Below are 21,462 nucleotides of genomic sequence, written 5' to 3' on the forward strand. Positions count from 1 at the left end.
CATCTGATTTCAGATTTCTTTAACCAGAGCTTGTGCTGAAACGTTAAAAGTGGTATGGCTGCTCTAAGTCCTCACCACTTGTGAGGTTCATTTTAAGGTGGATAGCGTGTATTATGTATAAAAGACTTCTAGATTATCTACAAAGGCTCTCTCTTCATACAAACAACAAAATCCAGCCAAAACCCGAATTAAGTTTATTTAAGCAGTGGTTTAAAGCCTAAACCCCCTGGGTACATTTCTTATATGGTAAACTTTTCAAATTGGGGAATTCAGCCTCTTCCATCAGTAAGGGGGGACAGAGAATGCTGAAATCACACATACAAACATTCTTCATCACCATAAAAAGGCTCATGAGCCTTCTAATATCAGAAAGGCACATTTGAGGGGATTTGGCTCACACATTCTAGATCTACCACCGATGGATAATGCAAAGTGTTAGGGATCGACCTATGGCCTTAGAAATTTTCACAGTAATTTCTTTATTATTTCACAGTAATAATATTTTTCAAGATAATAATTTTAAAAAGGGGACACATTTATTTCCTAACTCTGGTTTAAAATTTCAAACTCAAATATTTCAAAATAATCAATATTTTAAAGTTTTCCTATGATTAAAGGAAGCCTGCATGAGTCATATTAATTCTGTTGTATTTCTTAAATTCATGCTTTGAACTGCTCCCTGGAAACAATTAGCAGACAACTTCATTCCAATAATTTAAGTGAAATCACTAAATTAAATGTAGCTTGAGATAACCCTACTGATCAGGCAATACACAAGAAAAAAAAAAACATGCTAATCAGGAAAGATACATTTTATTTACATTTTTTACCATTAAATTATTTTTATCATTGACATTTTCACAAACAAAATTAAATCTTGTCTCAATTTATTTATAATAAGATAAACTTCCCAAAGTAGGAAACCCACCTGAGTGTGAAAAATATTCTATTTACAAAAGATCCTCCAAATTTACTGCGCCACACATGAAACCTGCTAGAAACGTCCATTTTTAATTGCATGATTGACATGTTATGTGAAACTCCAATTTTCTTTAGTTTAGCTAATTTAAAGGGAAAACAAGTTTCACCTTCATGGATGGTATGGGGGGGGGGGGGCAGGAATCAAAGAATCACACAGTATGTGCTTTTGTTCATAATATTCCCAACTTCAAAGTGCTGTGACAGAATCTTTTGCCAAACAACACATATTTCATAAGTCTGCACAAGCAGGTCCATGGAATTATGATTTTCCCTCCAACTCTGACAAGGCTGAGCCATGAGTTGAGCAGTTTTCATCTCGGGCTCATAAAAGGATTTTTATGACAGGATTGGAACCTGACACCTGACAAGCTGCTCATTTCTTTTTCCCACACTGAAAGTCACTGTGGAAGTTTTTTGGATTCAGAATGTCACACATGAGAAAAAATGTACTTTCCTTGAGGTCTGCCCTGCAGAAGCATCCAGTGAGCACCCTCAGAAAAATTCTAAGGATGAACTTGTCAGTGCAGAAATGTGAAAGACAGTTTCATATCTACATACAACTCAGTGGGCTCTCCAGTTCCGTAAGTCCCTGAAAGAACTTGATTATTTTGAAAGAGCCTAAGGGTATTTTGGAAAATAAAGCTAGCAATATGTAGAAAATGAGTGGCTTTGGGTTTTAACTCATATGTACAATCAATTCTTTTTACTAAGGGGTTTCTGAAAATCCAAGCTCTAGCATACAGGAAAATACATTTCAGTATTTACAGAGTAGAATTCTTTTGCCCTTTTACCAGCAAACCTTCTCCCATTAAAAAGTTCCTATTTTATTCATAAAATTGGGCATGTAAATCATTATAACAGACTTCTTAAATGCATTGTAATCTCCTCAAGTATGCAAAGTGCCATCTGCAAAATATTTAGAGAAAAAGTACCATTTATTTACCCATACATACTATGTCAAGACTCAAGATGTCTTCCTTAGCCATCCCTTTGTCATTTTATATAATTTCTTCATACTGTAAGTTACAGATTTCTTTGCCCCTAAAAAAAAAAGGAGAAAAAAAAAAAAAGACAAAATGAAAAATATAAACATTTAGGAAGGCTGACTCAGATAATAGGTTTTTACTACAGCAAGTGAAGTATTTCCATGGAGGAAAGACAACCTAATCCACCAGGCAGATATGCAAATAACCTTCATAACACAGTAGATAATGACACAAAGAAACCCTTTTAATAGTATCAAAGCATGTACAATAAACATGTTCATTCTGAAGGCCTGACAAATGTTGTACACAAGCAAATTGTACAGACAATAACCAAGGGATATCAAACATAGAGATTCCTGCTAAAACAATTAACTGGCACAGAGGGAAACTTCTCATTCACATCACTGTTTCTAAATGCTACATACAGGAAGGCTTTTAACCCACCCGTGTGTACTGCAGATCCTCACCAAACTAACACACTGTGCTTTTTCAAGCCCTTTCTCATCTACTGAAAGGTATGTCCAGCTGAGTAGGATTCCACTCTGTCCTGGTAATGGACACCAGCAACCTGCCAGCTTCCATTCTGCAGCAGGACACCTAAGCAGGACTGGCTGGAGAATGCCAGCTGTTCCTTAGCCAGGCAGGTTACTTAGCTGGCCACGTCTGTGAGAAGAATCCAATTGTCAAAGCAGTTTGGCTCCTGAGACAGGACCTAACTGCCAGATTCTGGAGATTAGATGAAGAACCTCAAGCTATGCCCAAAGCTACACAGCCAAACTTTTACTGAAGGGATGAAGGGGAAGGAGTGAGAGGGCTGAATCAGCACAAAAGAACATCCCGCTCAAGCACAACATGCAAAGCCCACGTGACTGGGAGACAATAAGCTCTGCACTTCCACCCTCTCCTGAGCCAATTCCTGGTGCCAAGCAGATTTTAGACAGCAGTGCGTAGTGCCATACACTGGGCACCCGCCTGCCTTGTTGGAGACAAACTGTACAGCTAGAACTGGGAAGCATCACGCTGATGCCCACCTTGACTACTTGTTTAATCAAACCCTGCAGACCATCAGCAGCCCAGGCACTGCTATACAAAGGCTTCTGAATTAAAAGTGAAAACAGAGATCTGGGTCTTTCATAGGAACTGTGTTGCTGCCTGTCAAGGTGCAAATCTGTTCTGGTTTCAACAAGCCATAAAGTACACTGTAACTTCCTTGAATATTTTGTTATTGCCTCATGCCAACTAAGGGCAGGAACAATTTCCTAACTGAGAGAATGGCACACCTGCAAGAGAATGAAACTGCTCAATCCGTTTGCTTAGGAGATGATACTGAAAAGATGGGCCTGGAACAGCAGGTAAGGCACATAGCCAGCTGAAATGAAAGCAGCAAAAACCATGAGATGATGACAAGCAGCTGTACTTTGGAGACAGTGCCAATATCAGAGGTGTACCATGGACCTCAGTCTGAAAAATGTCACAGGGACGTTGTCTGGACCAATTTTGTTTCAGAATAACCTGCTGTCACTTGTTTATAACAAACCTCATATGAAGCCAGAACAGCTGCCATACTCTAGCACGCATACAAGTAGTGAACTCTGGTAAATACCACACCATCACACTGAGCCTACAGTGAAGGCAGGCCTGCCTCAGTTTTCATGAAGATACAGCAGCAGTTGTTGCCTCCAAGCATTTATGAGTTTTAGACATGAAGGGACTGAGGATGACTCCCACAAAATTTGTGAAGTGCACCCTTAGAGTTAAACACTTAAGTTCTACCAGAGATGAGCTGTCTCTTACAGACCTAGAATAAACAAAAGACACAGCCTTTTGCTGAATTTAGTCATCTAGTATTTGTAAACTTTAAACCAAAATACCGTTACTTTTGGCATTTCAGCTTACAACACAGTTCAATCACACCCTTACAAATTCAAAACTGAAAAGGCAAGGTTTTAATGCTGCACAAGAAGCTTTGACACTTAAATGCAGAGGTCAAAAGTATGGTACATTATACTTACTGCAATCTTTCTTATGTTTATCTAATCGAACACCAGACAAGACTAACCAAAAATACACAGAAGCAATTTAGCCAGAAGGCACACAGTGTGACAGACCAGAGCGCAGGGAAAGGTATTCTGGAACAAGCACCCCAGGTTTAGCCATCTACTGCAATGGTCTTTTTTGGGGGAGAGGAAGGAGAGGAGGATAAAGACCTTAGAAAGCAATCAAATGAAGATAAAATATTTCAAGTGAAAAGTTACATTCAATATTGACAGTCTAGAGTAGCAAAAAGTCAAACGAGTATGCAGTAATAAGGGAAGGTGCATGCTCTGTTTCTGAAGGAATGTGACAGGGTAAAAATCCTGTGATAACGAATCCATTGTATAGTATCAGTTTTGTACTTCTCGTGCCTCTAACTGCAATTTAAATAAGGTCAGCTTTATCTTTTGTAAGAAATAACCCATACCTGTATTTTGAACTTACAAACCCACTGTATCCTGTACGTATGCTCAAACTTCTCTACAATTAATAGTTTTTGTAAAAGCAAGCACACTACTGAAGTCATGACAGGCTTTTCTTTGCAGCACCTCAAATAACAAGTGAATAATCATGTAAATTCTGAGGCGACTCACATACCCACACTGGAATTGCACACAGAGTAAGAATTCCAGTCGCAGAACAAGGCCAGGCTGAGCTCAGGCATAGCACATAAATGAAAGAAGTGATTCCAATCTCCCAAATTAAAACTGTGTGTATGGCTCTGAAGAGGACTGTCCACTCTCTCAGGTATTGTCCATGCAGGATCCAGCCCTCCAATATGGGAACTGCCCTGACAGGACTGATGCTGTTGTGTCATTCCAGTGAAGTTGGAGTACTTATGGAAGCGCAGTGTAACATGTGGCAGACCAGCAGCAGCACAGCTGATTCAGCCCTGAAGGACTGGAATCAACTGTGCTGGCACTGCAGTCTGCAAGTCAGCCTGTTCTACCAGCCTGCCAACTTACCCTCCTCCTGAAGCCGCTCTACAGAAAGAGATTTTTCTCTTTCCTATTTTCCCCCTGCAGGGAGCACTCCACTGAACTCCACCCACCAAAGGGTTATTGAGATGCTTACATTTCTGCCCCAGCACATCAGCCTGCAAAGGAAAATTCACATTTATACCTACAGCTGGTTTCTTAAAGCAGCCCTCAGGGTGATGAGTCACATCTGTAGTAAAAGTTAATGGTTGTAATTATGGCTCAGTCTCAGAATCTGAAGCAGTCAACCCACATAAAAATGTCTTTCTACTTCAGCTATGAATCTATGACTTGGTGGTTCCACCTCCCCTTCAAATTTTTCCACTATAGGATACAGAACAAAGGCCTTATGCACATGGGACCAAGACCACAGCATCTTAGTGTAAACACAAGTATCTGGTTTTACTTAGCAATCCACATCGAGTTTTTTGGAAGTGTTAGTGTTGTAAGACAGCAGTTTGGCTGTAAGTCCCCCAAAGTTTCCTGGTAGATATTCCTGGCTGTAGTATTCTTTACTTCCTTTTAAAAAGCAAGGCTGATGTATGTACTGCTGAAGAGCTGTAATGTGGAGGCAAATAGTTACATATCAATAGTGTGACATGCACAGACACATGCAAACTTTTACATGTATTTACAGTGAAGTTGGTGGCAATGCTCAGGCAGCTGATGAAGACATCAGTTATCCGAACTCTACAGAGTATTTTACGTGATCCTTTCAGTTTAAAAGAACTGTTGAACACACAAGGATTAATATACTAATATCTCAATTCTAAGAAAACAAATGTTATTCAGAGCATTTGTGTTAACTTAAAAGTATCTTGAACAAACGCTTCAACTGATGATTTATTTCACAGTACTGTATTTACAGAAGATTTTCAAGGCTTGCAGCATTCCTCGAGTGAAATATAAAAGAAGAAAGCCAAGCTAAGTAAGTATCAACATCTCCTTCAGAGGAGCTAAATATAAGAGCTGCAGAGTTAGTTCCCAAAGACTATGCAAACTCTGGCTACGTGGGAAAACAAATCAAACCACGGTGCCATCTCTAATGAGAAACAGAGAGGCAACCTCACCACAGACTCAAAGAAATGCACAGGCGGATTTTCAAAAACTAAATAGAGCATTTAACAACAAACAAAAACACAGAGCTGGAGCTCAAATCCAAAACCACATTGGCAGAGAAAGATGAGAAAAGTTCTCTTAAATGGGTTGAAATTCTTTATTTTGATTGTGCTTCTTGTCAATACTGTTAATACTCAGCATGCCATCTCAGCACAGCTATTGCTGATTTAACTTTTAACATTCAATTAAAAAATATGCTGTACACTGGACAGCCATGCTATGGTCCAGAGAAGGTACTTCACTTCTTTTGATGTTAAGGTAAAACAATCAGCTAAGGAAAAGATATATCATGTCCTCCCTTACAAAAAAGATATATCGTGTCCTCCCATTCCAAAAAGAACGATGGCCAGGTAGTGAAATCTAATTCTTCCTCAAACTGTTTGTACAGTTACTAGAAACAGCAAAAAAAAGTCAGAGCTTATTAAATGAAGCCACAGATTTCATTAATCTCTTTAATAATTCTCTTATTTTAAGCTACTGTTCTTTTATAAGCATTGCAGAAGGTCAGAGCCATATACTTTTCCTAAAGTCTCTACTAAAAAGTGTGAAAATAGGTCTTAGGGGAACAGAATACTGGACAAGATTTGGACAAAGAATGAAGAAAGAAATACGGCATCCTTAGGGATTGAATTGAAAGCTCCACACTTTCCTGTAACACACATTCCTTGCATGAGTCAAGCAACTCCTCCAGTGTAGGAGCCACGCTGTGTTGTGCACATTCTGCATCTCCAGGAACATGGAGAGCCCCAAGGACTGGCACAGCCACGGCAGCAACACTAATGCTGCCCTCGGAATGCATTTTGAAATTAAGAAACTGTACTTGAGAGAAAATCTTCATTGGAAGATACAGCAAGATTTAACATAATCATAACTGTTTGGAGAGGAATATTAAAAAAAATGCAACAAAAAAACAAACAAACAAACAAAAAAAACCTACAAGCAAAAAGCTTTTACTAACTCCTAAACCCATGGACACCCATTCCTCCTCAATCCTCAGTTCCAGGGAAAATCACTTAAGATCATACAAACCTCACATCTGAAAAATCCATCAATCCTGAATTCTGTTGCAAATGGTTTCGGCCAGGTTCTGGCAGAAGTGTGTAAATATGTTTTAAAAAAAGGAACTAAATTATGCTAGAAGTAAGAAAAATCTACTCCCCCAGGGCCTCCTTGTTCAAATGTGGCTTGTACTTCAGGCAAAGGGTCAAAATTGCTTTGCTTTACCTGAATCAAACCACAGAAATATGTTTTCAACACTAAAACCACCAGCAGAAAATGCATGATTTTAAATATGAGTGTTACTCTATGTAACTGGCTGGTTAGGAGACAACTAGAGTTTGCTTTAAAGGGGAAAAAAAGCCACTATATATAAAGCAAAAAGCAGTTAAGACAAAGGAAATTAAAGGCACTTCCCAAATAACTAGTTTCACATGCACAAGCAGAAAACATGGTAAGAATCACAAGTCCTACCAGAAGATGCATCAGGACCCCACAACAGTCCCAATACCAACACAGGCTGCAAGTGATTGACTGCATGACACTCAAAAGGAGCTAACAACTCCAAGAGGTGATTTTCTGTCCATCAGAACAGACAGAAGGAGAGCATAAATAACCTAGAAAGATCAACTATCTCTATCCCTGCTCTTGAAGTTGTACACAAGCAGCTTTGCCCTACTGGGCAGTCAGGATAACTTTCCCAAGCACTGGATTCAACAGGATAACAGTGTCTTTGACCCCTCCCCTACAGTTATTTCACTAAAAAATCTATGCTCCATGGATTTAGAAACAGACAGGATGCAAGCTGACATCTCTAAAAAGGCATGTTATAATACCAGAATTCTTGACCGCTAGCAGGTAATTTTGACAACAAACCCTAGAAGAAAAAGGTACCTTTTTTTTTGGTTGGAAACCTTACATTAGAAACTAACATCTGCCATGTGCTTAATTGATATATAACAAAACTGCTTTACTTAGATGGAGTTATGTCTCCTCCAGCTACTAAAAGTTAGGCAATAGTTTTGTCAGACTTCTTCCAGTTAATAGAACTAAACTAATAACAGATGCATGTAAAAAGTAAAACTGTTCCTGCTTATTTTACTCAGCAGACCTGTAATGGTCCTGAACACTGAAACCTGTGTTTCTTTACAAGGGGTAGGAGGTATAACATAGAGTCACCAACACTAATGGAGGGGAACAGCTGCTGTAAAGTCTGGATAAGGATTGCTCAGCAGGAACTGCTGTAGTTGCTTTTAAAACCAGTACTGGCATCATTTCTATATAATTGCTTTTGTGGAAGAACTAGGAACAGGTATGAATGAGTTCAGAAAATTATTTAAGCAACTTCAAGAAAGCATGAAGCCTTTTTAATAGAAAAAGTGCAGAACTAGTACACACCAGCCAGATCTGGCCTGCATAGAAAATTAAACTGAACTCAGAAGCTGTTTTTTTTCTACTTTTGGGTTGTTGGGGGGGTTTGTTTGTTTATTTTTTTACAAGCTGCACAGATTCCAGTTCCTTTTAGGATTTTACAATTTTGCAATAGTTACAATAAGTCTTCTGCTTTAAATATTACTTTTATCTTCCAGGGGCTTTCAATTAAATGCACAAAAATTTAAAGAATAAACTTCTGTAACAAGATAGTCTTGGGGCCCTGTAATTTCTCCTTTGTGAAATTAGAAGACCTGTGTTGATGGAAATCACACACATTCTTACCAGCTGTCAGTATGGTTTTAGCACTCTGCACTATACTGGAGGATCTCACAATTCCTGAAATGCCTGCAGAGAGAAAAGCACACGGATGTTACCCATCTTAGCAGTTTTGCAGGGATTTTTTTTTTACCTTCCAACATACACAAGTCAAATATTATTCCATTTATACAATCAAGCCAGCCTGAAAGTAAAACACACACTTATGCTGAGAATGTTTTTTCTGCTCTGCTTTGTCATATTAATTGAGAATATTCCCTAAGCTATTTTAATTTATTTTACATACACCATATGGGGAAAAAAACCCAAATCAATATTAAAACAGACAACAACCGGTAGGAATTGATCAAATAAAGGTATTTAGGGTCCCATTACATCTCTACTAAGATAATTAGTCATAAAGGATTCAGGGTTGTTTCATCTAAGTGCTGGTATATCAACATTCTGGAGCAGAACAAATTATACTTCATGATAACTTCAAAATGAAATTGGGATTTTGCACTTCTCTGATCAAGCAGTGATGTCACTATTGTGCAGTGCTTGTCTGGCTTTTCTAAATTATCAGCTTTTAAAGATAAGGCTCATTTGCCACTTTGCACTGAGCCACATTCAGTTCTCATTGTCTGTGGTTCTTAGGTATTAATGGAATAGTATATAAAACTTGAAAACTTTTTTTTCAGAAGTATTGTTATATTTGTTCTAACACATAAAAGCATACTGATATGTAAAATGTATTGCATGTTACTAAATACTTTAAAAAATGTAGAAATGCAGTAGTCTCAGAGTTAGACTTCCAAACTAAAAGATATTATTCTGTGTTAACAACCTAGAATCTAATTTCAAATACATTTAAACCCTTCTTTCAAAGCTACTTCCATAATGCAGAACAAAGTTTAGTGTAATCCATTAATAAGTAAGAGGGATACAATGTTCCACTGAAAATAATTTGCAAGGTAGGGAGGGGAAAGGAAGAAATCACATTGATCTAGCAAAATATCTAGGGATAATACAATGCAGATTGAGTTATCAGCTTTGTCTTGCAGGGATCCCAACTAGCTTGTCCTGGCCTTCACCCAGAGTGATGAATTAGGAAAATCTTTTGGCTACAAAAGTGAAAGAGGGGTTTTGTTCTACTAAGAATTTAAACCGCTTGGCCTGACAAGACCAGATCTATTCAGTGTTTTGATTCTAAGTGCTGCACCACTGCGCACAGTCCCAGCCACGCTTGCAAGACCCTACACAAACAGCCACAGGGATAACCAGCTCAGGGTGGATACCTTGGAGCTCTAAAATCATTTACAGCTCACAACACTTCTCCCGGTTTCAGCTTTTATCCTGTTACTGTTGCAGCCCAGCACAGAAGGTGCTCCATGTCCAGATTCCATCCATCCTATGCTGCCAATGGAGAACTGCAACTCTCAGGAACTTCATTTCCCCAAACAGAAAACAGTCCAGAAGCTCCCGCAGCAGTTGGAGAGTGTCTGGTGGCTCCCAGTATAGGGAACTTTTGCTGTGCTCAAAGAGCTTGCAAAATTTGCTACCTGGAACTAAAAACGTGTCAAGTTTTTAAGTATGTAAGAGACTCCAAGAACTAAACATCTTCCTTTTTCTGCAGCATAATAAAAACATTGATGTCTGCAGAATTAACTTGCTCCTATGACATGATCTTGCCTCAGAGCAGCTGTGGTGATGAGACACACCTCAATCTTTTGCCTTAAAGCTGGAGTTCTCTGCCAGAGCTCACATGTCTGGACTAACCAACCTGACTGGGAAGGCTAACGTCAGCGAGACAGAAAATTAGCTCATCCTTGCAATGTGTGACTGGTAGGATGCATAGCTCAGTATTTTGATGAAGTTATGTCTAAAGGTGTAAGCACCCCAGAGTTAGATGGTCTAACCAGGCCACACTAATCCCTAAAGACTGCCTCTTTCAGGATCCAAACCAAGACAGATCTTCCTATATCAGTAGGAATGCTATTTGCTAGTTTTTCAGATAACTTATTTGCAATCAAAGAAATCCAAACCCATGTTTTTAAGAAGATATCTCATGATTAAGCTCCTCGGTTTTTTCACCCTTGTCTTTAAATCATCCTTCTGAAATAGAAAAACATATACAACAGATTTGTATCTCTATCGTGTCTTCAAAAAAGATTACAGACATTGGTTAGGCCTACCTTGATGCACCACAAATCCACAGTCAGGGTCATGGGCAACTTGCAGTAAAATTTCTTCCACATCTCTGTTTTTTCCAGGAGGGTTTACCAGAGAAGTTATCTTTTGTTGCAGAGTCTTTGGCAAAGCCATTAATTGTGTAAATTGACCTTCTGGACTTTTATCAATCTGAATGTTATAAAAAATAAGACAGAAAAAAACATTCAGTTCTCTTTCTTAAAGGAGTCCGAAAATTCTTCTGGCTATCTTTGACCTCTGATAAATATCTCTCAGAACCCAACCTATTTCACTAGTACAAGTAATGGACATTGCTAATGAAAACTTCCCAAGCACGGGGAAATGCAGTTCTGAATCTGAAGAATAACTCAAGGCGAAGATGTTAATCTTTATTAAAGACACACATGATCTTCCTGTCTCTGTAAGTGCCTTTTCACTGAAACTGTATCATTTCTGTTATATCCAATTTCCTTTGGAAACATAAGTACACTGCAATTAAAAAAAAGTTCCCAAAAGACCACTTAGCTCAGTTTCTTCTGCCTGAATATAATCAAACTGTAGACACACACATTTCAAGTTTAGTTGAAAACCATTTTCTCTGTTTTAAACTCAAACCACATGTGGTTTGTATAATCTGAAGAAAACATTCATTCCACATTTTCCAATCTGGATCAGAAATTCAAGGACCCTTTTTTGAATACAACAATACCAACGTACAAGCTTGTACATATTTATACACAGTGTAAGCACAAACACTGAAAAACGCATGATGGAGCAGATTTCTCCAAAACTGGAAGAAAATATGAAGAGCTCGATTCCTCCCACACAACATTTCAGTCACTTCATGGAGACATCAGACAGGAGTCTAGTTCCCCTATACACTCCCTTTTGTCAGTGTGGAGAAAATGATCTCCAGATGAATCACTACAGAGGCAGCCGACGATGAGCAGGCTCTGAACATTATGTGGGAGGAATCCACGCCTGAACCAAAACTGTGAGAACCAGTGTCTGTCTTCAATTGGTTTTGAGGAATCTTTTAAGAAAGAATTTTCTCTGTAGCTCTGAAGACATATACTTGGAAAAGGGGGTTCTATTCTGTACTGAACTGCACTCCTGAGAGCAGACATCCACCTCAGTCTGGGAATAACTGCCAATAATCACACCAAGGTGTGAGCAATAGAGTATAAAAGCACCTTGCTTTAAATCAACTGTGAAATAATGTCATTTAATCAACAGCCTTGATGACAACTGTGGAATTATAGACAGATTTATTATCCAACAGCATATTTGCAGTATGCTATCAAATTTGTTTAAAGGTAAACAACAGGAAGTATTACAGTAACTAACCTTTTCCTTGAAAAAAGCATTACGGATCCTTTTCAGAATTAATATAAATATTTTTTCCACTAAACTGCTGAAGAGCACACTGATCAGAAAACATGGAGGTAGTTGCAGTGTAAGACAGATCTGCCTATGCTGTACTCCAAAGCACGGCAGTACAATTTTTAACTGTATTTAAGTCTGCTTAAAACTGTACTTATATCAATTTCTAACAAAGACACATCCTAAAAGGAGGCATTTGGGAGATAATTACCAAGGTGAATTGAGGATAAAGAAGCCATGAGACAACTTGTGCTATTTGTAACTTCATGTTGAAGTTTATATCACACTTGAATGTTCACCCATGGACATGCAAACTACAAAAGGGAGAAATTGCTACAGGACCCCTGACAGTGGCATCTCTCCCCTAATTCTGCTGTTATACCAGAAAGATGGAATTCAAGATACTGGTCATTTTGAATTTCCCAAATATTGAAGATAAAAATGGTTTAGGATGGGTATTTAAAGCTAATGCCAGAATTTCACCTGGGTTTAGTCAGCTGATCTTCACAACTAGCACTTTATGAGTGTTTTTGTGAGGTGCAGTTTTTGATTGCGGAAAGTTGCACCTCTGAGTTACAGCCTAATCTTTTTAACACAAACCATATGCTCATTCATCACTTCCTAGACTGTTGTTTCCATGTGGTAGTCATTAGAACACACGTTTTACAATGATCTTCTCTTGTTCCCTTGCTAGGGCTCCAGTTCTGTGCCCATATTCAAAGAAAATGAGCAGTGGCTACTACATATGCAGAGACTGGTACTAAAGGCAAATCTTCTGGTTGCAGAAGCAACTTCACAACAGAAACATAACAAATAGCAAGTACAGTAACTACAACTGCCCTCCTTAGTGCATGGCCTAATTCCTGCTTTGTGTCAATGTGATAAAGCACTTCCACCTGCTTGTTTTAAAAATGTTCTGAAGAACACTTGCCTCTAGCCTTCCCAGATGGTGCTTATATACCACTTGAGGGCAGTCCTGTAATATGTTACTGTACAGCTTCTGAAAATGGGGAATGTTGGGTTTCACTATGTTCTGCACTTTCGATCTGTCTTCTCCTATTATCATTCTGAAATCACCTAGTCAAGAAAAGAGAAACAGTTAATTCATTAGGAAAAACCCAAAAACTCATAGGAGAATATAACAGAAATCAATATAGTAAAAAGCTCTAAATAACTCTCTGTCATCTAAAACTTCATTCTTCAATTCTACCAATGCCTATATAATTGACAATAAGGTTCACTTTTAGTAGTCAAAAAGCTATTAAAATATCTTTAAGCACAGAAAATATCTGCTTGGAGTCAAATATTGTCATGTGGCCTCTGATACGCTGTAATATCATCAGCCCATATGTCCACATCTTCACTGGGACAACAAAGTAAGTCCAGATGTCAAGTGGCAGTAGCAGTTACACTCTTTGCAATGATGCATCCATTTTAACAGATTACTAAACAAACTGACCAGCTCTAATACTTTGTATCTACAAACAAATAAGCCTAATTTTTCAATATTGAGACAAAATAATTTGCATTGCCTCTGCACTTCAAGGGCAGTACCTGAAGTTCACCTAATGGCAGCCATGGTAACATCACTGTATTATCTTTTCCTCTTAGCCATGTATTTTGTTACTACTCTCAAAAAGCAACTGCTTTTAACACCACTGTTACATCACTGACCTTTACACTTCCTCTTCTGATACATGACTGAAAAGTTTCAGAGAGATTAAGTGAAAAGACAGCTAGTATGCAATAAAGCATTCCACTACCTCAGGTACTAGCCTGGTAATTTCTTGGGTTTCTAACCAGGAGACAGAGGCTCAGTGCAGTGTGTATCAACAAACAAAATCCTGAATCAGTTTATTTTCTCACTTCCCATATCCAGGAGATAAATTTTATTGAAAGACGGTAACTCGCTAGCCTTACTTAGTTTATTTCAATTTATGCCAAGCCACAAAACAAACACTTTGCACATAAATGGTACTGACTCACTGCTCTCAAAAAATGCATAAAAAAAATAAAGGATGCACATTTTCTAAATTCAAGCATGAACAACCCTTTTCAGCAGTCTCCAAGGAGACTAATTAGAGTAACACATAAAATCAATTTTGTCTACTAGTATACCCTCTGAAAGACTTAACAAAATGGCAGCAAAATAAAATATCCACAAACATATAATCAACAGCCTTTTCCTTGAACATTCCCAACTGGGAATCTTACTGCTTTAGCTTAGTTCACACAGCAGAGCCAATTTCAACATCTTACAGCATAGTAACTGATCTCCCATGTTTCTGTTTAACTGCACTGTTTCAAAAAATATAAAAAAGTGTCTTGGTCACTGGTGCCCACCAAGAATGCAATGCCATCCCTGGGCAGGTTTCAGCTGGGCAGGACAGGTCTGCAGCCCTGCAGCAAACAGCCTTGACTGGCAATCCCACTGTCAGCACCCTCTTATTGTCACTTTAAAACAGGCAACAATTCAGAAAAAAACTACTATGGAAAGGCTGAAAAAGCTGCAACCTAAACTGCTCAGGGAAGTATTACATAAAGAACAGTAACACTCCTCAGTACAGCCAAGCTGCAGCTTACAACCCCCACCTGCCCACCTGTGATTTTTTTAAAGCCAAACTTGCACTTCTACACAAGCAAAGGAAGTGCTGCATAAAGGAATCAAACTTGTTCACAGTGATTTCAATAAGGATATCAACATTTAAAAAAGCAATGCAGAATTCAATTGTAACAACTAAATCTTACATTGGAGAGCCATTTGCAGTAGTTTCCTCAATTGTTTTCCATACCCATTTCCTAACTAAAGAAAGGAGGAAATTCTCTTAGCAAATTAAAAAAGGTCAACAAATACTAACCAGGAGGTGAATGTTAAATATACACTGAAGAATCATAATATGGATCCTTAAGTTAACTAAATAAGAACCTTAAACACATTACACTCCAAAAGTAAGAGATGACAAGGTATGAGTCAGACTATCAGATGACTCAACATTACACTGAGAGTGGAAAGAAATTTTTTTCCAAGGTTTTGAAACACTAAACCAGAATACAATCCATACAAACAGAAAAAACCCCACATTATTTCATCATATTCAGTCACTCATAGTTAGCTGTTCAAGCAGGTAAAAGAAGCTGTGTTTAGGTACCTACACCTATTTCCTAAGAATAAGCCCAATTATTCTTTTGGAGCTGCTACGGAACACAGCATTCACATAGAATTTTTGGAGCATGCAGCAGTGTGGGCCCAAAGTAAGAGGGCCAATGATTTATTACACATGAGACTTCCAACTGTGGTACAACAGCTCCAGCTACAGCTTTTCTCCTCAGTGACTTCAGACACCATGTACTAACCAGAGTAGGAGAGTCCTGCAATCTGCATATAGAGGTCTTCTTCAGAGAAGCTTTCTGGTAGCATGAGAAAGGCTGCTGTGACTGCACTCTTCAGGTTGCTCACAAGAGCAGCTTGCAGCTTGCTATTCTCATTCTGTGTCAGTATTTTCACCTGAAAAAGGAGAGCCATTGGAAGCAAGACTTCAGGAAAGTGCTACTGAAAATGGAACTAGAAATGTTACTCAATCCAGCATGAAAAATAAGTAAGAAATTTATTTAAGATTAGATCTTATTAGTATGGTATAATAAGGACTAGTGTCCCCTTTTGTTTACACCGTGTGAAAAAGAGGAACATCTTTTTGAGATTTAACAGTCTGCTAGAAAAGGCTGTTTTTACAAACAGGTTTGGAACTGCCATATGCTACAGCCATTAGCTACTCTCTGAAGAGCTATTCACCTTTTCATATTCATAAATTTAAGACTGAACAAAACAATAAATATGAATGCATCAACAGAAATACTTCATACATGATTATGCAATAAGAAAAAAGACCACCGAAAGAGATCAGAACACCAAAGAGGTAAGTTTTCATATTCATTTTCATTCTTTTTTTTTAATAGAGGACTCCCCTATCAAATGCTTCAAGGGGTTTCTTAGACATTAGAAGAAGCAGGGAGGTTTTACTTTTGCACTTGGCATGAGAAGAATGTGAACTCAATGGAATCTTCACATATACGTGAAGAACAGATCACTTCAATGCTTCTATGTGCCACAAGAAGTATTTGTTTTTAGGAAACATTTAAACTGTTCAAGACAAACTAGAGAAACCAGTCACCCAGGATATGGAAATACACTGGAATAAAAAGCAGATCTTTGGTAAGAACAGAATATAGAAACACACCATTATAGAACATCAGACAGATGAAGTCACCCTGGTTTACAAGATGGCTGTATAACTATGCTCTTCCAGAAACAGCTCTCCCAGGAATACCTGCCTGTTGCCAGTTTCTGTCTTCTTCAAGTGTCTTGCTTATAAAAGGCAACTTTTTTTAATATTTGTTTACCCTACAATACCTTAAAATGCAAATGCACCGGCAGTTATGAACAAAGGTATCCCTCTTGTTCTTTCTTCCCAAAAGCCCATTCACACACAAATGAGTTGCAGTATTACCTGAAATTCTGCCCACACATATAACCTGAAACAGCTAAGGGACCCTTTCAAGTAACTATTTTTCTTCAGGAATGTAAATACCTGTTAATCAAGGGGGAAAAAAACTCAAACCAAACCCAGAGTCGATAAAGAAAGCATGACAATCAGACATATCTGCTACACACAATTCTTATTATAGAGAGGACACAGCCAAAGCAAAGTCATGGCTGACATTGCTGATATTCAGAACATACTTTTTAGTTATGGCAAAATCTTTAAGAGGCATAAAACTGGAATAATATCTGATTTTGATATGATGGTGAATGCAACAGTACAGAGGTTACTCGTTTCAATCATTCTGCACTATTTATGTATTTCCTTGAAAGCCACAGGAGAAGTTTACTGAACACAAAACAGACGTGCTTAAGTAGTTTCAATATCTAATGCTGGTCATGGGGATGAACTAATAAATGTATGTTCATAATTTGCTGCTACAGGTAATCTCTAAGGACAGACAGAGGAGAGAAGTCTGTGGCACTCAAGCACTCCTATAGGTGCTTATATCTCGGGATAGCCCTGGAAATAGCACCATGTTATGGACCTGTATTAAGAACACCACAGTTACAGCCTTTTAAAATGTGAAACTCCAAAGAGATCTTATTCCTCCTTATGGAAGACCACAGGAATTTCTTCCAAGGAAAACAATGTGCTAGGCTTCAAAATCTACATGCCTGGAAACAGTGCAGTGGCAATAAAACTAATTTATGAACAAATTTTAAACAGTTCAGAGACCTAAAAATCTCCCAGGAAGTCAAAGTGCAATAGTTATCACCCTGGTACAAAAAGGATGGATGTTGATTTTTGGAGTGAATCTGAAAGAGCACCAAAGTTAAGGAAGGCTTTTTCACAGTACAGAGAACTTATAATTGGAACTATTCTCTGTACCATATCACAAATCAAAGTAGCAGCAAATGCACTGAAAATAGCTATTCACTATTCATTGTTAATGTGACATTCAGGATTCTTCCTTCAGTTATTTTTCTCAATGTATTAAGTTTCACTCTTTACAGTGATAACAGCTGCTCTGACTTGTATCATGCTACAATACGTTTCTGGAAACAGAGAAAAGCCAAGAGTGCTGAGACAATTTATTCAAACTTTCACTCCAAATTTTTAGTGAAAAGCATAATTAACTTCTAAGACCTGAAGAGTTCTCCTCTCCTTCTTACCCTCCTGTCTTAACAAATTTTTCCTCAGCACTGCTGCCATCTGCTGAAACCTCACTGAGTAGAGCACTCAGGGAAAGCAAACACCTCCTATTTTTTATGACACAAACATGGAGGAGAAAAACACACGTGTTTAACCCATAGTTCATTCAGTTATAAATACTTTCACAATACAATGCACTACACAGTAACTGCACAGCAAAGCAGCTTTCATCTTTAAAGATTTCCATTATTTTACTGCATTAAATTTTGGTGACCCCCTACAGTCTCTTATGAAAGGCATAGAATACATTCAACATTAAAGGGGCTTTGCATTCAAATAGTCCAGTTACCCAAGATTTACTACAGGCAGAAAACTTCTATTAATACACTTACCTTTGTGGGTTTTCCACATCACACAGAATGTCATTAAGGACTACATTTCACTTCCTTTCTGAAAGATTATCCCTCCAGGGCTACACCTCTGAATCAGGGCACATTATTTGTTCAGTATTGATATATCCTTAACAGATAAAGTTAAAACTACAACTGATAATTTTCCAGCCCTGTAATTTCCTGCATTTCAAGACAGAAAACCAAACAGGTGAACAGTTACCGGCTTTTGTAGGCGCCCAGCGACATAGAGGGTTTTCCAGTGAAATAAATCATCAATCAGGGTATCAGTGCTAATTACACCGTATTTTATCATCTGGGAAAAAAGCAAAATAAAGGGTTTTGAAAAAACGTACCTATACCTTTTTCACTCCATGAAACTCACTATTTCCTGACATAACTGTCATTCATTCTAAAGAACACACACATCCAGTAAAAAACTGGATGCATACTAGTAAAACATTTTCTTGTTTTAATTAACACAGGAGGTAAAAGAAAAATTTCTCACTTATATGCAAAATTCTGGGGAAAAATAGAATGCCTGGAAATCTAAGATCTTTTCTAGAATCAAAGCTGCAATAAAGTCTCCAGCCAAATGTTCCAATATTTCGATTAATCCACAGTATCCTTTCTGATATTGAAAATACTCAAGAAATAGTTTGTCAGAGATCTTGCTGGACCACTTACCTAGAATTATCAACTACACCCAAGCCTCACAGGTCAAGATTGCCAGCACTAAAGAAAACAGGTGTCAATTCCAACTTGCTATGTTGCAATTTGCATTTTATGCCAAACAAACAATTAGAATCCACTCTGCTATTACTACATGGTCCACTGCTGAAGTTCAAGGCATTTCCCCAGAATACACCACCAAAGCTGGCAGACAGCAGGTAATAAGGAATATAAATCCACCTTCTGAAGTGCTTTAGCTCTAAGTTCCAAACACTGATCACACTTTTTAAGGTGTAAAAGCAGCTGGTCTGTTTGCTTTTTAATTAAAATGCTGTTTGGGAAGCAGTTTTGAGACAAAAATACTGAAGATAATCTACAGCTACAATCTACAAGACTGGCTTCCTGAAATTTGCTTTAAGCTAATCATTTCAATACTTCACCACAGACAACTATTTTACTTGGTTTGTACTTGCACAAAGACTACTTGTACTTACCCTACCATTACATGGCACTAAAGTGTTGTAGTAAATTCCTGCTCCATAGCTCTGTATACTAGTTATCTGGTTTGGCCCAAAAAATTTTAGGAAGGAATAATGACTCCTGTTCTTTAACAAGTTCATCATATGCCAGGTCACAGAATCATCAACAGCAAATACGAAATCCAGCATATTGTTCTGTGGATGAGGAGAAGAGCATTGGGGTTTATATGCCAAGAAGCAGCCAATGTCAGTCATAAAAACCAAAGATATATGTAATCATAATAATCTAAGATGTACATAGTATCAAACTTCCAGCCAATAATTTTTCACAAGAAAAATATAATAATAAAGCCTAAAACACAAGTATTAATGTCAGATATAGTTTAAAGATTCAGAAAAAGTTGTGTTTTCTTGTCCATTTAGCAGAGACTACTCAAAATTTTCCTGTCCTGGCCGTGACCAAACTTCAACGCTCTAAAACAGAAGAGCAAGTGTAAGATCTCCACCACCTTAATTCATAGCTCAGTGGAACAGCTGACACTGCTGATGAACAGGACTTCTGGCAATTTGCAAGGCCATGAACTGGGGCATGTGGGCAGATAAAGGCACCTGAGAGCCGGCAACAAGTGCATTTCTCACATAGTCCTTTGTTTTTGACAACAAAACAACCTAAACTCCCAAGAGTTCCAGTGTGCGGTGTATGTATTGCTCTTGTGGAGCACCCAGAGCACACACTGCCTGCAGACACAGCACCAACGCTCAGAACTCACACCTGCAACACCACTGTCTGCAGTGATGCTGCTTCAAATTCCCTAGGACTGCCTCTCTGGGGCTTATTAACTGTGGGCAGCATCTCAGCTAACCCATTAATACTACTAAAAAGATAATCTGTTAGCTACCTTTATTCCTATTCGTGTGACGATGAGATGCTGTTAGAGCTCTGAAATTCTTATTATCTCCGTTTAAAGAAAACGAGGCACATTTAAAGTCACATCTGTGGAGAGTGCTTAGTAAGTCAAGCCAATAACGACCAATACTGCTGATTAACAATTTTTAAAAGGTTGAACACAAAAAATAAATAAAAAGAAACGTTATTTTCAAGCAGTTGACCCCCAAGCGATGAGGAAGCCCCGAGATTGCCACTTCAGTGTGGCGATATATTTTCGATTCCCCTCATACGGTGCACAGCAGGTTGCACAAGCTGTAATTCTCTGTAAAAACAGCAGTGAATAACCTGACACACAGTGTGCACGCACAGGACTGAAGGGGATGCCGAGCCCCTCACAATGACAAACCCACTGCCGGGACCACCCCGGGCCCTCCCGGGCAGCCCGGGGCGCGGCCCGGACAATATCCCGTAAGGGCCGGGGCTCTCGGCCCCTTCCCGCACAGCAGCCGCGGGGCGGAGGCGGCTCCCGGCATTGCGGTGCCCGGGACGCCCGGCACAGGCCCGCGGGGCCCGAGCGCTCACCTCGCCGTGCTCGGCCGCGGCCCCCGCCTGCCGGAACACCCCCGAGCCGTAGGCGAAGGCCAGGCTGAGCTCCTGCGGGAAGTGCGCCAAGACCCGCCGGAACTTCACGGCCGAGCTCGACAGCACCGGCAGCGCCATGGCCGGGACGGGCCCGCCGGGGCGGCGGAGAGGGCGGGGGCTGAGCCGCGCAGCGCCCTCTGCAGCCCGGCGGGGGCAGCGCGGGCCCGGCCCCGCGGGGAGAGACGGGCTCGGCCCGCGCTGAGGGGGCACGGGCGGGGCAGGTGACAAGGGACACAGGCAGGACAAGGGACAGGGACACAGGCAGGACAAGGGACAGGGACACGGGCAGGACAAGGGACAGGGACATGGGCGGGGCAGGTGACAAGGGACACAGGCAGGACAA

At 39.3% G+C, this 21,462-nt stretch overlaps 1 protein-coding gene across 12 annotated transcripts in view; it reads right to left on the minus strand.

The window, feature by feature from the left end:
• The window catches only part of TAMM41 (TAM41 mitochondrial translocator assembly and maintenance homolog), a 28,054-nt gene extending 6,824 nt beyond the window's left edge, over positions 1-21,230 (minus strand). For 4 of the 12 annotated variants that reach the window (XR_003571614.1, XR_003571612.1, XR_003571613.1 and 1 more), the window contains exons 1-8: positions 21,060-21,230; positions 19,604-19,783; positions 18,661-18,753; positions 15,710-15,860; positions 13,287-13,432; positions 10,978-11,143; positions 8,810-8,872; positions 1,925-2,022 (exon numbers count right to left, since the gene is read on the minus strand). Coding sequence is in view for 6 of the 12 variants with exons in the window: in XM_027887429.1 (XP_027743230.1) it covers positions 1,946-2,022; positions 8,810-8,872; positions 10,978-11,143; positions 13,287-13,432; positions 15,710-15,860; positions 18,661-18,753; positions 19,604-19,783; positions 21,060-21,197 (1,014 nt within the window). In the remaining 6 variants the exon portion in view is untranslated. The other 8 variants (XR_003571615.1, XM_027887430.1, XM_027887432.1 and 5 more) reach the window with 6 other exon arrangements.
• Positions 21,231-21,462: the final 232 nt, after the last annotated feature.

This window comes from Empidonax traillii, unplaced genomic scaffold (assembly GCF_003031625.1).
Source record: "Empidonax traillii isolate 1590-97213 ecotype Southwest subspecies unplaced genomic scaffold, ASM303162v1 scaffold209:size809316, whole genome shotgun sequence".
In the NCBI taxonomy this organism is placed as follows: Eukaryota; Metazoa; Chordata; class Aves; order Passeriformes; family Tyrannidae; genus Empidonax; species Empidonax traillii.